Below are 13,683 nucleotides of genomic sequence, written 5' to 3'. Positions count from 1 at the left end.
GAGCTTTGCAGGACATTTCATGGCGTCTTGTTATAGGATAAGATGGTGCGGGTAACTTTGGCTGCTGACTGAATTCATGGCATTTTACTGCTTCATCACTATAGCTAAATTGTTCATTGTGCTGATAACTACCAAAGAGTTAAATATTTAAAGAAGATTTGCAGCCTTATCACCTGGATGAGATTGCTAGATGCTCTCATTGATGACAGATCCTTTATTAAAGTAACAGCATCTACGTTACAGTGAATATTCTGAATACTGACCTTCAAGAAATCCAAAATGTGGTTCCCCTCAGTGGATGGTTCAACCCTTAATCTACTACACGATTACTGTTGAGTGAAAGTCATTTTAACTGGCAGTATTTCCACTGAATGCTGTCACTACAGTGTGTTCTGCTCGGCTTCAAGGTAGTCTAATAATTTTTTTATATCAGCAAGAATCTGTGCCCTCTGGTCATCATAAGCAGAGTTGATGAAAGCTGAAAGGGATTTGAGTCCATGAGATTGAATGCATTAAGCAAGAATAAATTAAATGCAAGTGAATAGGAATATGAAGTTCAACTTAACGTAAAGATATCGAAACTTGGGAAAGTAAAAGGGTAATCATGAGGGAAGATGGACCAGAGAAAAAGTGTTTCCTTTTCCTTTCAATATTTGTGGAAGATCAGATAGCCAGCAGTTGTACCAGTTATTTAACCATGATTGTTTTGTAATTTGTCTTTCAATAATAACCTTTGACTGAAAACCAAATAGGTTTTAAAGTAATTAGGACATCTTATTCTACAAGTACGTAAAGTGAATGCCTGGTCAAGAAAACCTGATCAGTGTTGCACTCGAGCCACCTACAAAGAAGCTTCAGGAGTCTCTTGGAATCAAGTTCCAGTCTTTCTGGGCACGCACCTGTTGCAATGAATTCCTTGCAGTGACGAAGCTGAGACTGTTGGAATGAATGTGTGTCTCTTGTGATGTGATGATTCAGAAACTTGGAAATGGCAACATTAAAGGACATTTTGGGTATTCATGAAAATTGCTTCAGGATGGTTTTTCGGACGTGATATACGAACAGATACAATGTGAGAAACTGCATTTAATGTTCAATTTTGCTTGGATGATGATCCTTATCTATCAGGTGGTACATGTTCTTTAAGATATGGGGATTTATTGCACTCTATTCCATTATACATATCTAACAACATCATATTTCTTCTTTTTGACATCAACAGAGCATTACTTCAAATCAGCAGGAGTCACATTAAATGAACGTTTTACAATGTACCAAAGGAGAACAGCTGAGCAGGAAGTTCCCAGGCAGAAGAGCCCAGAAATTCATAGGTACCTAGTTTCCTTTTTTGCCAGTAGGGTATTAGCAAACCTTCGGCAGTCTATCAAAAAAGAGATTCAAGTTCAGATCCTGATATTCAACTCTTGTCAGTTGTTAACCCTGGAACATTCTTTTAGTGAAAATTCCAACCTTGAATACCTCCTGGATTTTTGACTTTTTCGACATTTTTTTTCCATAAGATGCATGCTGTCTTTTAAGATTACTCATATTCGAGCGTTTCCATGATTTTTCACCACTGTTCTTCACTGACATCGTCAGTTTTCAACTCTATAGCCTAGGCTAAAAGGTGAGAGGGCCTAAAGTTCTCATTTAAACCCCAATATTTAGGATTTGACTGAACATCTTCATCTCTTGGGCAGTCAGGTCCTGCTTTTGAAATTAATGAACAAATTTTGGGGTGACAATCATGTATTGATACATTGTTACGCTGTCAGAAATGTCATGTTTCAGCCAAGACATTAAACTGCCCTATTTGTTGTAGAGAGAACATTTCAAAGTGTTTGAAGAAGAGCGAGAGTGCTCCATGTGTTTGTTGGCTTGTTTTTGTATACAATCACCAAAAAATTTCAGAGATTCACTGCCATTTTATCAAAGTTTGGCTGCCTGGGTGGAAGAATAAGAAACAAGTTTAACATCACTGGCATATGCTGTGAAATTTGCTTTGCAGCAGCATTGCAATGCAATACATTTATAAAAATATATAAATTACAATAAGAAATATAAAAATAAATAAGTAATGCAAAAAGAGAGCAAAATAGTGAGCTAGTGTTCATTGGTTTGTTTATTGAATGTTCAGAAATCTGATGGCGGAGGGGAAGAAGTGTTTCTAAAACATTGTGTGTGTGTCTTCAGGCTCCTTTACCTCCTCTCTGATGGCACTAATAAGAAGAGCACGGTTTTGGTGATGGGGGCCTTAACAATGGATGCTGCCTTTTTGAGGCATCACCTTTTGAAGATGTCTTTAATGTTGGGGAGGCTATTGCCCATGATGGAACTGGCTTGGTTTGCAAACCTCTGCAGCTTTTTCTGATCCTGTGACGTGGGCCCTACATACCATTCAGTAATGCAGCCCCAAGAAATGAGGAGGGCTTTCCTATTTTCTCAAATTAGTATGCAAACCCTGCTTCTCCCACTTAATATTTTAGTTGACTAAATGTATTTGCTTTGGTTAAATTAAAGGAGAGAATCAAAGGACAAGATTATCCTTTCACTCTTAGGAATGAATTTGAATTCAACCAGAATGTTAAAATAAAACAGTTCTTTCTGGAAGATTGAATATAAAATTTGAACAGTTGATGTGGACTTTTAGTTCAGAATGGGTTCAGTGCAAAGTTATTCCTAAATGTTTTAACAAGTTTTTCCCACCAGTCAAGAAGTGGCCTGTGGGAGAAATAAAAGAGTGAGAATGCAATAGAGATTCAGTCTTGGGCATAGTATTTAAGCAGTTTTACTCTTCACCTGGCTCTGCTGTACCGGACCTTGGAGAAATCATTGATTACTTGAAATAGTAAATGACTATTCTTTTGTGCACATTCCCTGCAAAGCAGAAGGGTTTTTTTTCCATGCCTTGCACCCTCTAAATTTAATTGCTAGATCTTTAAGGACTCTGCTCTTTGGTTATTTATTCTGATGATTTCCAATTTTCAAGGCGGATTGATATTTCACCCAGTGCTCTAAAGAAACGTATGCATCTGCGTGATGAAATAAAGAATCCGAAAGAGAGCAGCTATAAGGTAACTTGGTATTAAGTTATAATTTTACTAATGATGTGTTTTGTGCTTTTAATGCATGGATGTTGGGTAATATCTGTGTAATGCAAATAACTTGATTTTTGTTTGAAGTTTCTCCTATCATAAGTTTGTGTTTTTCTTTTAAGGCCCCAAAACAATTGTTCTAAAAAAAAACTGAGCTGCAAAGTGTTTAATTTATTAAATTAATCCTCACCTCTGTGACGTGCTTAAAAGTATGGCAGATGCTGTCAGAGCCTGTTGAGGTGAGATTGAGACACTGGGAGACATTTTTGGAAAAAAAAATCTTTAGAAAAATGCAAAAATATAAAAAAGTACGAGTGACTGATGCAGGAAAACTCCTTTACTGACTGAGCTGTAAGTATTTTGGATTTTTTTCTGAAGAAAATTTTAATTCTTTCAAATGTAGTTGACATTTTCAAAATTCTGTTTTGTCATCCCTTATATAGTGTTAGGATATTTGTACTCATTTCTGATGTCTAATTAATTAGAAAATGAGCAAATGAGTCTAGGACACTGGCTGCTTCCAGTGCCTTTTTATGTATTTTAACTTTAATGGGAATTTAGAATTGATGTTTTTTTGTTTTTAATGCCATTCACATATGCATTTAAAGAGATTCTGAGATATTTAATTCCATATGAAGCAAGGGTCCATTCTGACTCCCGGGCCTAGTGATTGAGCCAGACTGAAAGAGTGAAGTGATTTTATAAACAACTAGTGCTCTTACTATGCAATATAAATATTAGAGGAAGGTGATAATAAAAACGATATTATTGGGATACCTTTATAACAGATTCATAAATAAGTTTTGTGAATACATTGTGTAGTTATCTACAGCTCTTTCCCAATCCAAAATTATTAAAAGTTTTAGTAACAGTTAATAGAAAACATATATACTACTGTAATTTATATTTTTAAATTTTAAAAAAAATCAAAACTGACCGATCAATTTGGTTTGGTTCACTGTATGTGCACTGTTCTCTACTCCTTGTGGAGACTTGCCACACAACCTGAACTTACCAGGATTCAACTGTCTGTACTAGCAGAGAGAGATTTTATTTGGCAAGGATGATGGGCTTAACTCGATTACAATTGTATGGAATTGCTGAGTTCTGACCTCCTGTACACTTGCACTTCATAATTTGATAATGAATCTGCACATGATTGTCGTGGGTTTCTGTGTCCAACAATGCTTGTAGCTAACAAATGAAATGCTCAGAAGAGCTCTCAATGACATGCTGTTCATGGAACAAATTCTAGCTATTCATTTGCTTGCGTTTCTCTCCTACTTGATCTTGCTATGTTCTAGGAGGTTTAATTCTAGACCATTCCATAACTTGTAAAGCTCACTCTAATATTTATATTTCCTTCTGTTGGTTCAAAGCCTGTACTTCTTCCTAGAACTGACCAATGCAGTGATGTTCATGATCGAGGCATGCAGTAGGTACCAAAAGGCTGTTAGAGAAATCATTCTCAGTACATGTCAGCAGCGTAAGGAGAAAGGGGAAATGCTGGCTACACAGTCTTGAACTCATATTTTAAACATGTGTCAGCATACAGCCTGAAATACAGAGGTGGGTGGAACCTGCAAGCTGTCATTTGTACCAGAATTATTTTCCAGATGTGCAAATGTGCTATTCGTTCCAGTACTTTTGGGCCAGGTTTACTTTTATGCCAAAGGTCTTCTGTCATTTGCAAAGAACAGCGTTAATTGTGACAGAACATTGTAAGTGTAACCTTCACACTTACACAGTGGAGGTTTTTCTAAAGCAGTCAGAGCTCCAAGACCTTATTAGGAGCTGGTTGTTATTTATTAGCAGTGTGGTCAGTGAGTCATTTTCTGATTGCACACAGCTGTAAACAGATTGCTGAGAATGAGCAGTTTGAGTGACAGTGTCTACTCAACAGCGTTATGGCAAACTGTCCTGCCCCGGCAGAATAGGATGTAGATCACCGTGCATAGAGGTGAAACTCTATAGTTAGTACTGTCCATTTGCTTTCCACTATGGTTATGAAAGAAACTTGTAAGAGCTGTATTGATGACTACACGAGCTGCAGAGATGTGGTTAACATTAACTCCTATGTCAGTTGCTTTATTTCTGAGACTGACATTTACTGTGCAAACTAGTGAAATGAGCATCTCAGTGTCACTAGGACTTGACTATCAATTTTGGGGGAAGAATAGGATTTAACACCAGGAAAATACCACTCAGCCCATCTGATCTGATCCAAATTGTAATTTATCCACCCTCTTCTTCCTCACTAATGGAAACTGATACAACTGCTTCAGTCACCATTCATTGCAATGGACTGTGATCTTTTTCAATAATTGAAGTTATTTTTATCTCCAGCTCCTGACTATTTAATCAATTATTATTTCTTTCCCCTTCCCACCTGAGTGTACCAGTGTGTTTACAACAGTTACATGTTTTAACAGGATGCTGCTTCGATTCAGTTTCGTTAACAGCCTTCCTCAGTCCTCATTCATGGGCATCTGATGGTGAAAATATGAGGCAGGGGATCTGCAGTGTTATTTTGGTCTTTTCTGTCTACCCACCAGAGCCTGAGTTTGTGAAAGGTTAGGATGAGATTGATGGGATCCTTGAATGGGGGGGGGGGGAGAAATGTGATAATAAACTGAGGAGGTGTCAAGCCAAGACACAGGTTTAAGCCACCTTTCCTTCCTCCCAGCTATGGGAGTAGAAATGGATAGATAATAAAGAAGGCAGTAGATAGTTGAGCGAGCAGAAATGGTGTGGGTCTGACTACAAGGTGTTGGAATGTATTTTGTCTTGATCTTGTCTACAGAGGTCAGTTAATACCTTTATAAATTCTTTCCTTCAAGACAGCAGGGGTTCAAACTTGCTGTCAACCATTATTCCCTCTCTCTTCTCCCCGACCCTCCCCCAAGAAGCATTTGTAAAGCAACAGAGTTCAGGGAGAAAGAAGGCATAGGGAAATGGTAATTAATGATACAGATTCCAGCCCTCGTACTTGCATTGTGATATGTGATTGCACCTGAAATACAGAAACTGGAGATTGTCCAGCACTTAAAATGGTTAAATTGGATGAGGTTAAGTTAATTTAAAAAAAATCAAATGGGAGTTAAAGCCATATGATTTGCAGCATTCCAAGCAATTCCAGTTCTTTTGTGTGTGCCCACATTTTCCAAGTGTACTGCAGCAGTGCTGTGAGAAGGACTTTGAAGCCAGGTTAATACATTGCATTATAAATAAGTGGTGGACACACAGATCCACAATATCTCCTGAAGAGGCCTGGGTTCTTCAGCCTCCTTCACCTGGAGCCCATTTTAAATCTGCTTCTCATTTTTATATTGAACACAACAGGGAGAAGGAAAATTAAGGGATGAACTGGATGACCTGCGCCAAGATATTGAGCAACGTAGAAAATATAAAAGCAAGGAAGGAGAGCATAAAAAAGATAGTTCCAAAGATTCAAGAGATTCAAGCCATTCACGTGAGCGCTCAAAGGAAAAATCCGGAAAAGTTCCTAAAGCTTATAAGGAATCGAAAAAGCAAAGGTAATGTTTCATTTCCCTCATTGCAATGGATCCAGTCTGTGCTCAGATCCTCCTCTCCATTGCTTAATGGGCCTTTTCTGGTAGTGAATAGTAGCATGTATCTGCAATACTTTGTCATGCTTTTGATGTTCTGTTTTATTGTTTTGTAAATTCTTAAGTGAACTCCCTTGTCAAGACAAACACGAGATTCTGCAGATAGGTAGATTCACTCTATTCTTTAAGTTGTGACTCTGCATTGCTTTTCAAATATTCTTTCTGCTGTCATGTTCATTAGTGGAATGCTATATTTGAAATCAAAGGAAGATCATGACTTTTTGCATCCCTACCATGTTGCTAGTGTGGCAGTTATGTAGCATCCCATCAGTGACCGGACATTGAGACAGAGTACAAGTGAGGTTACAGACCCCTCAGATCATGATTGAGGTATTAGTGGAGCATGGGTCTACAATAACAATTGTGTTTTTTTTGTGACTTTGAACAGGAAACGCAAGAAAACTAGAGCAAGGTCCAGCTCGTCAAGTTCCTCATCTTCCTCCTCCTCTCCATCGCAAGAGGGAAAAGATGAAAGGGAAGAGGGGGTGGGCCGTGAAGAGCCCTCTCCTGGTTTTAACAAAGCTCGCCTTGGAACAAGAGAGTTCACAGGCCCATCAACACGAGGCAGAGCACGTGGAGTTTTTGTAAGCAGAACCTGAAAACTGATGCTGCTTCCTGCAGTCAGCACTCGAGCATTTATCTTCCCTGATTTCTAGTCTTTGGACAAAATGGGCAACTGCTTTTTGTAATTCTCGGCTTTAGGATGACTGAGTTTGTGTTCAAATTATTATTTCCTTTGTGCTTGTAATCTGGCTAAGAGGTACTGCAGCCTGCCACTGAAGTACTTTGAGAGTTATTAAATGTCATGTAGAAATCTGATTCCTGTTCTTCCTGTTCTAAACCTCAGGGTTGCAGTTGGCTGTCTTCAAATGATTCTGGTTGGAAACACCTCATTCTTGAATGGAAACAATTACTCTACGGCATTGACCCAAGTCCTAACTCTGTATTGATACTGTGGCACGGAGTTTCATTTTGATTTCTTGAAATAAGTGATCTTGGATATCAAGGTTAAGATGCTTCCATCCAGAGTTTCTGTTGATTGCTCATCTCAGACCTACTGCTTGTATGGTACTTGCTCCAAATTTACACAGAGAATTGAAATGAAGTTATGAGCGGTTTTAGGAAGAGGGCTTTGGGGTTTATTTTCTATTTATCTCTGGTCTTCCACACTTAAGACTCTGTGTTCTCTCAATCTCTTGCTCTCTCAAGTGTCAAGCTGCTGCATTAAAGCAATGCTTGAGAGTGTAGTGAGCCTTTCTGCAAGTGAGAGCAGTTTTATGAAATGGGAGGTTTTGGGTGGGAGATGTACTGTCAAGTTAGTGTGAGAAGGTCTCCCATACTCTTGTTGCTTCAGTTTGTTAAGTAAATTCCATTCTCTCTCACTGGTAGTTTGCATCAAGGTCTGAAAATGTAACTCATTGACATTGAATACCTATCCTAGTCACACCTTCCTTTTTATGCTAATACAGCAGTTCAGAATAAGAGGAAGAGGATATGGCAGGGGAGCGTTTCCTGGTCCCAGCAATAGCAGTAATCCCGGTAACCCAACTTTCCAAAAGCGACCCCGTGAAGAGGACTGGGATCCCGAGTACACGCCAAAAAGCAAAAAATACTACCTGGTACGTGTCCACAAGCATCCAGGCGCAGAGCTGACTCAGTGCCTCGTTCAATCAGTTCTGAGGGGAATGGTATCAATATCCAGCAGCTTTTTAAACAGTGAAAGACTGAGCAGATATCCTGACTTCTGCAGTGGCTCAGCAAGTTGAACCTGCAGGTGTTGCATGTTTACAGAGCAGGACTTTGACAGGTTTGTTGTTTTTGTGTTTTCAGAAGTCACTGCTAAATAGTGTAGCCCTAAATTATTAGTTACAGAGCAAATGGGACACACTAGGCTAAAGCTCTTCAAAATTAACACCAAGAAGCACTTCCTGCCCCAGAAGAGTGGTGGGCATGTGGAAACCCGACTCATTTCTAGAAGGTTATTGAGGCCAGGGGTCATTCAAAAACTTCAAAATCCAGACAGGTAGATCTTTATCAGGCAAAATTGTTAAAGGATATGGATCTGTGACTTATTCTAGATGGAAGCACCTTATTCTTGCTTAGAAATGTTTGCAATGACCCAAGTCCTGACCATATTGGTCATGTGCTCATGTGCTACAGCAATTCATTTTGATTCTTGGTCTATCCATCAGGGCTAAGATGCTTCCATCCAGAGTTTTCTGCTGATTGTCCATCTCCGTTTTAGACTGCTGACCTTTGTTCAAAGATCTGTAATGCATTGTACACTGGAGGTTGGAAGGGACACTGAATAGCTTCACAGGGACAGAAATTATAAATATTGAATTGCCCTTTTAGTTTGACAGAGTGGAGACAGACAAGAATGGGTTATTCTGTTGCTTAGAGAGCAATTGAATTTAATTTCATATCAATTGCCTTACAATCCCACTTGATTTATACTAAGGTGATCGTGGCCCTGTGATGTGCAGACAAGAGAGCACCAATCTGTTTAGGAGCTAATGGGAAGAGGCAGTGACTAAAACTAAAGCAGACTTGGCACTTAGCAAGAGCCTTTAAATTTACAGCAGTGTTCATTTAATGCTACTAGATTAGAGAATACAGACATCATTTACAGTAACAAACCATCAATCTCCTTTATCAGCTGCCTGTTGATTCTCTTGGGCTTCCTTTTTGGGAACTTCTGTCTGTTCATTATCTTCTATCATCTCGCGAAAAGCACTTCGGCTTATCAGCTGAAGTAAATTTCCAGTGCAGCCACTGTTGCCAGCGCAGTCATGCAACTAGCTTTGCTGTAAGGCCAGATAATCTGTAACAAGAACAAAGAACACTATAGTACAGTACAAGCCCTTCAGTCCACGATGTTGTGCTGACCTTATAATACACTCTAAGATCAATCTAACCCTTCCCTCCTACAAAACCCTCAATTTATCTTTCATCAATGTGCCTATCTGAAAGCCTCTTAAATCTCTCTAATGTATCTGCCTCTACCAGCACCCTTGGCAGGGTGTTCCATGCACCCAACACTGACCTGTGACTCTCTCTCTCCCCCCCCCCCCCCCCATACTATCCCTTTGTATTAGCCATGTCTGCCCGGGGAGGAAGTCTCAGCTATCCACTCAATCTGTCCTTCTCACCATCTTCTACACCTCCATCCAGCCGCTGCTCATCCTACTTTGCTGCAAAGAGTAAAACCCTAGTTTGCTCAGCCTATCCTCATAAAATGGGTTCTCTAATCCGGGCAGCATCATCTGGTAAACCTCCTCTGCACCCTTTCTAAAGCTTCCACATCGTCCCTATGAGACAACCAAACTGAACACTATTCCAAGTGTGGTCTAGCCAGGAATTTATAGAGCTGCAACATTGCCTCATGGCTCTTGGAGCTCAGTTACTTGGCTACTGAAGACCAACAGACCACGTGCTTTCTTGACAACCTATCAACTTGCACGGCAACTTGACTAGAATGTTGAGAGAATTCCCTTGTTTTTCCAGATAATAGTGTTGGGAGGGGTTTCCTTTACCTGTGAGAAGGGGATTTAATTTAACCTCTTGGTTAAATGCCTACTGCAGAGGATTCCACTTACAAACAGTCTGGTGCTCTCTCAGTAGTACTGAAGTGCCCTTCTAGATTTCCATGTTCTCTGGAGTGACACTTGAGTCTCCAACCTTCTCAGGATGGCACGGTAAAGAGAGCTTTACCAATAGAGCTACTGTGAGAAGGTTTACTGAGCAAATTTATCAGCTACATGACATTGGAGAGGTGATTGCATCCCCATACAATTATCTTTAAGCTTTGCAGGATGTTTTTAAGCCTAGCTTTGCAAGGTGGCAGGTTTTACCTCTAAAAATTGACTCTGAATATATTGAATTAAACGCCTGGTAATTACATGTAATACAATGTTTCTCCCTGTATCCTCCACCCTGCCTCCCTGTCCTACTTTATTTCTGTTCTGATCCTCTACAGCACGATGACCGTGAGGGAGACGGGGATAACTACTGGGCAAACAAAAGGGGTCGCGGCGCCTTCCAGCGAGGGAGAGGCCGTTTCCTGTACAAAAAGTCCAACACCAGCCCCAAGTGGACACACGACAAATATCAAGGCAGTGGACAGGAAGGTGTGGAGGAGGAAGAGGAAGAGGAGGATGGGCAAGTTGCTGGCATCGCCGCCCAGGAGGAGAAAAGTCTGGGTGCGATAGAGCAGTAGTGGCAAAAGGACTGGGCCCTCCCTATGACAACAGTGCATTGAATTGAGTATAGAATTTGATCACTAGGATCAGTTACAAGAGATTTCTTTATCCAGATCTCGATAGGGTTTACAGTGTCGTAGGTTATTTGTTTTGGTGGGGGTAAGGGTATAGGACCCTTTTGAGAATGAAAGGACCAAAAACATCTGTCTTTAATGCAACTTACTATATAAAGTGCAGTGCAGGCGTCGTACCTGTGTTGTAATACCACACTAGCGGACATCCACATGCCACCGGTTGCCCTGGGGCTGTGATTTCCCCACCCCCCATGTATTTAGAGATATAGAAGAGTGTATGACGGTGCGACTTGTAATATCAGATGTACACAAGCCTTCCTGAGCTACTGGGTTCAGTTTGTGATAGGTATCTGCTGCAAAATGTGAAACTGACAAGGGGAGGAAGAAGTACTGCTAAATAGCTCCCTCCACAAGTCGCACTCTGCAATGTAGAATAAATTTCTCCCAAATTGTTATTTTTCTGAGCCCCAGATATTGCCGCATGCTTATTTTATCATTAATGGGTTTTTAAACACTTTCACTTTTGATGCAGCTTTATAGTGGATCTTCCCTCATTTCCTTGTTTTTTTTTGCGACCTGCACATCTCCATATTTGGTTACGACGCTTGGCTTGTGCTTTATTACCAATGTGATTGACAGCAAGAGTGGTTTCTATATTTTTGTTTTAGTTTTTTTTATAAAAAAAAGCGACTGGCAATTTATTTTGGGCCTAACTCGCTGTTTATTTGTAGTGTTGAGGAAAAAACGTGTGAACCACCCTGAATTTGTTTTGATTGTTCGTGTAGGGAATTGTCCGAGTTAACGACATAAATGCCCTGGAAGATCACTTTAAACCTCCGTACCTCAACCCTAATCTGTTAATTATCTTACGAAGTGCTATAGGTGAAATTAAAACAATTCATTTTATTACACTTTTGATAATTCAATAAGTTTATTCATTCAGCTGGTTCCAGGCCAGTGCTCTTCTGACTGTGGCCTATCTTTGTTGTTTTATCACTGGCTAGGGATTCAGCTAGTGTTTCTTGTTCTCAAACACATGCTGGAAAAGCTGAGTATTTCAGTACTGCTTGGGAACATGGTTGGCCTTGAGCAAGGTACTGGAGAGAGGAAAAAAAAGTTGTAGGGTGGAAAAAAATATAATTTGAAAAATGAGAAAAGGTTTAAATGTGGCTCTGTTTGTATCAGCTTTTAATATTTGGCATGGTCTTTCTCACCCCTCCCTCTACCCACCGTTAGCAAAGTTAATTGGAAAGGGTCGAGAGAGGCTAGACAAAAAATAGGAATTAAGATTTAAATTACTGGGGAGATTCAACTGTTCATAAAACCTTCACAAAATAAAAGGTCTGTAAAATATTAATATATCTACATGAAACAAAAGCTAATCTTTACAAACGTCAGTTTAGTTTGCTGATTTATGGCACAAATTAGAGATGAAGTCAATTGGAATGTGCAGTCTTTTCAATAAATGAGAAGTGTTTGTGAGAATATTCTTGTGCAGATCTATAGCTTAAGTTGTGCAGTTCATTTGCCCATCTACTGCAAGCAAATTGTCTCTACTCTGATACTCCTCCCTCATACAATTGCATCAAAATTCATCCCTGCAGGGTACAAAACCCCAAATGGATGCTATAGCTTTAAAGTTGTGTTGCCTGTTGCTATCCTCCATTCTCCTGTCCCAATTTCCTGCCCTCCCTCCTCCAATTTAAAACTTATCAACCTGGAACACGGGAGCAATACAAATATTCATAAATATAAATTCCTTTTAATTTTTGTTATTGGGAAATTCTTTAGTCCGAGTTCACTTGTTGCTTTGATCTTGGAATTAATGTTATTGAACAGATGTTGGATAAGCATTTAGATACATTTTATATTGACAATCAGCTGTCTCACCTCCACTCTGTGCCTAGCCTCCCCTGTTCTTCTCTGATGCATTGTGCTTAATCCCTTCATTTTGTATCTTTTTATGTATGTATCAAAAATTATTAAAAAAAGTGATATGCTCTCGGCTGCAGGAACTATATTGAATTTTTTTATACATAATAGAAGTAAATAGTTTTGTGGGGAGGGGAACATGAAATGGGAGGAGTATGATGGTTGCACTATTTTTGTAAACTTTTGCTGAACTGCCTTATCACTAAAAGAATTGTTAAAAGTCAGTCCTGTCCAGAATTGAACAAGATTTGTATCTCTCCAATTACTTGTGTTCTGTTTTGTTACTGTGGTTATGTTCCTTGTCTAAAACGGCCTACTGTCATCATCTTGGTCCCCCAATCCTCCTTCAGACCGTGATTTTTGCTGAGGTTTAAAGCATTGTTAAATTTTAATTAAACTTCTGTGCCAGCGTCACCAGTCGTATGTGTGTGTTATTGACTGCCTCGACTCAACAGTTTTCACACTCAAGAGTAATTATAACCCATACTGATACTCGGATGGATGGAACAAGTGAATTTTAAACAAGATTGACTACTTTGTAAAGATGGGCCAGAATGCAAGTTATGTGGAGGATACAGGGGGGGCTGGAGAACGGTCATTGACAGCTTACAAACGAGAAAATCTGCAGATACTGGAAATCAGAGCAACACCCACAAAGTGCTGCAGGAACTCAGCAGGCCAGGCGGCATTTATGGAAAAGTACAGTCGACGTTTTGGGGTGAGACCCTTCAGTCCTGCTGAAGGGTCTTGG

General features: G+C 39.7%; 1 protein-coding gene across 7 annotated transcripts in view; it reads left to right on the top strand.

Moving 5' to 3' along the window:
* Positions 1-13,346, top strand: part of LOC140719819 (thyroid hormone receptor-associated protein 3-like) — a 115,761-nt gene extending 102,415 nt beyond the window's left edge. For 6 of the 7 annotated variants that reach the window (XM_073034741.1, XM_073034736.1, XM_073034733.1 and 3 more), the window contains 6 exons: positions 1,223-1,331; positions 2,990-3,074; positions 6,438-6,631; positions 7,113-7,308; positions 8,194-8,343; positions 10,704-13,346. In XM_073034741.1, coding sequence (XP_072890842.1) covers positions 1,223-1,331; positions 2,990-3,074; positions 6,438-6,631; positions 7,113-7,308; positions 8,194-8,343; positions 10,704-10,943 — 974 coding nt within the window. In that variant the 3' untranslated portion in view covers positions 10,944-13,346. The remainder of the gene's footprint in view (positions 1-1,222; positions 1,332-2,989; positions 3,075-6,437; positions 6,632-7,112; positions 7,309-8,193; positions 8,344-10,703) is intronic. The other variant, XM_073034740.1, reaches the window with a different exon arrangement.
* The last annotated feature ends 337 nt before the right edge of the window (positions 13,347-13,683 follow it).

Source organism: Hemitrygon akajei, chromosome 32 (genome assembly GCF_048418815.1).
Source record: "Hemitrygon akajei chromosome 32, sHemAka1.3, whole genome shotgun sequence".
In the NCBI taxonomy this organism is placed as follows: domain Eukaryota; kingdom Metazoa; phylum Chordata; class Chondrichthyes; order Myliobatiformes; family Dasyatidae; genus Hemitrygon; species Hemitrygon akajei.
Note: the sequence above shows the minus strand (reverse complement) of the source record. Positions and strands in the feature narration are given on the sequence as shown.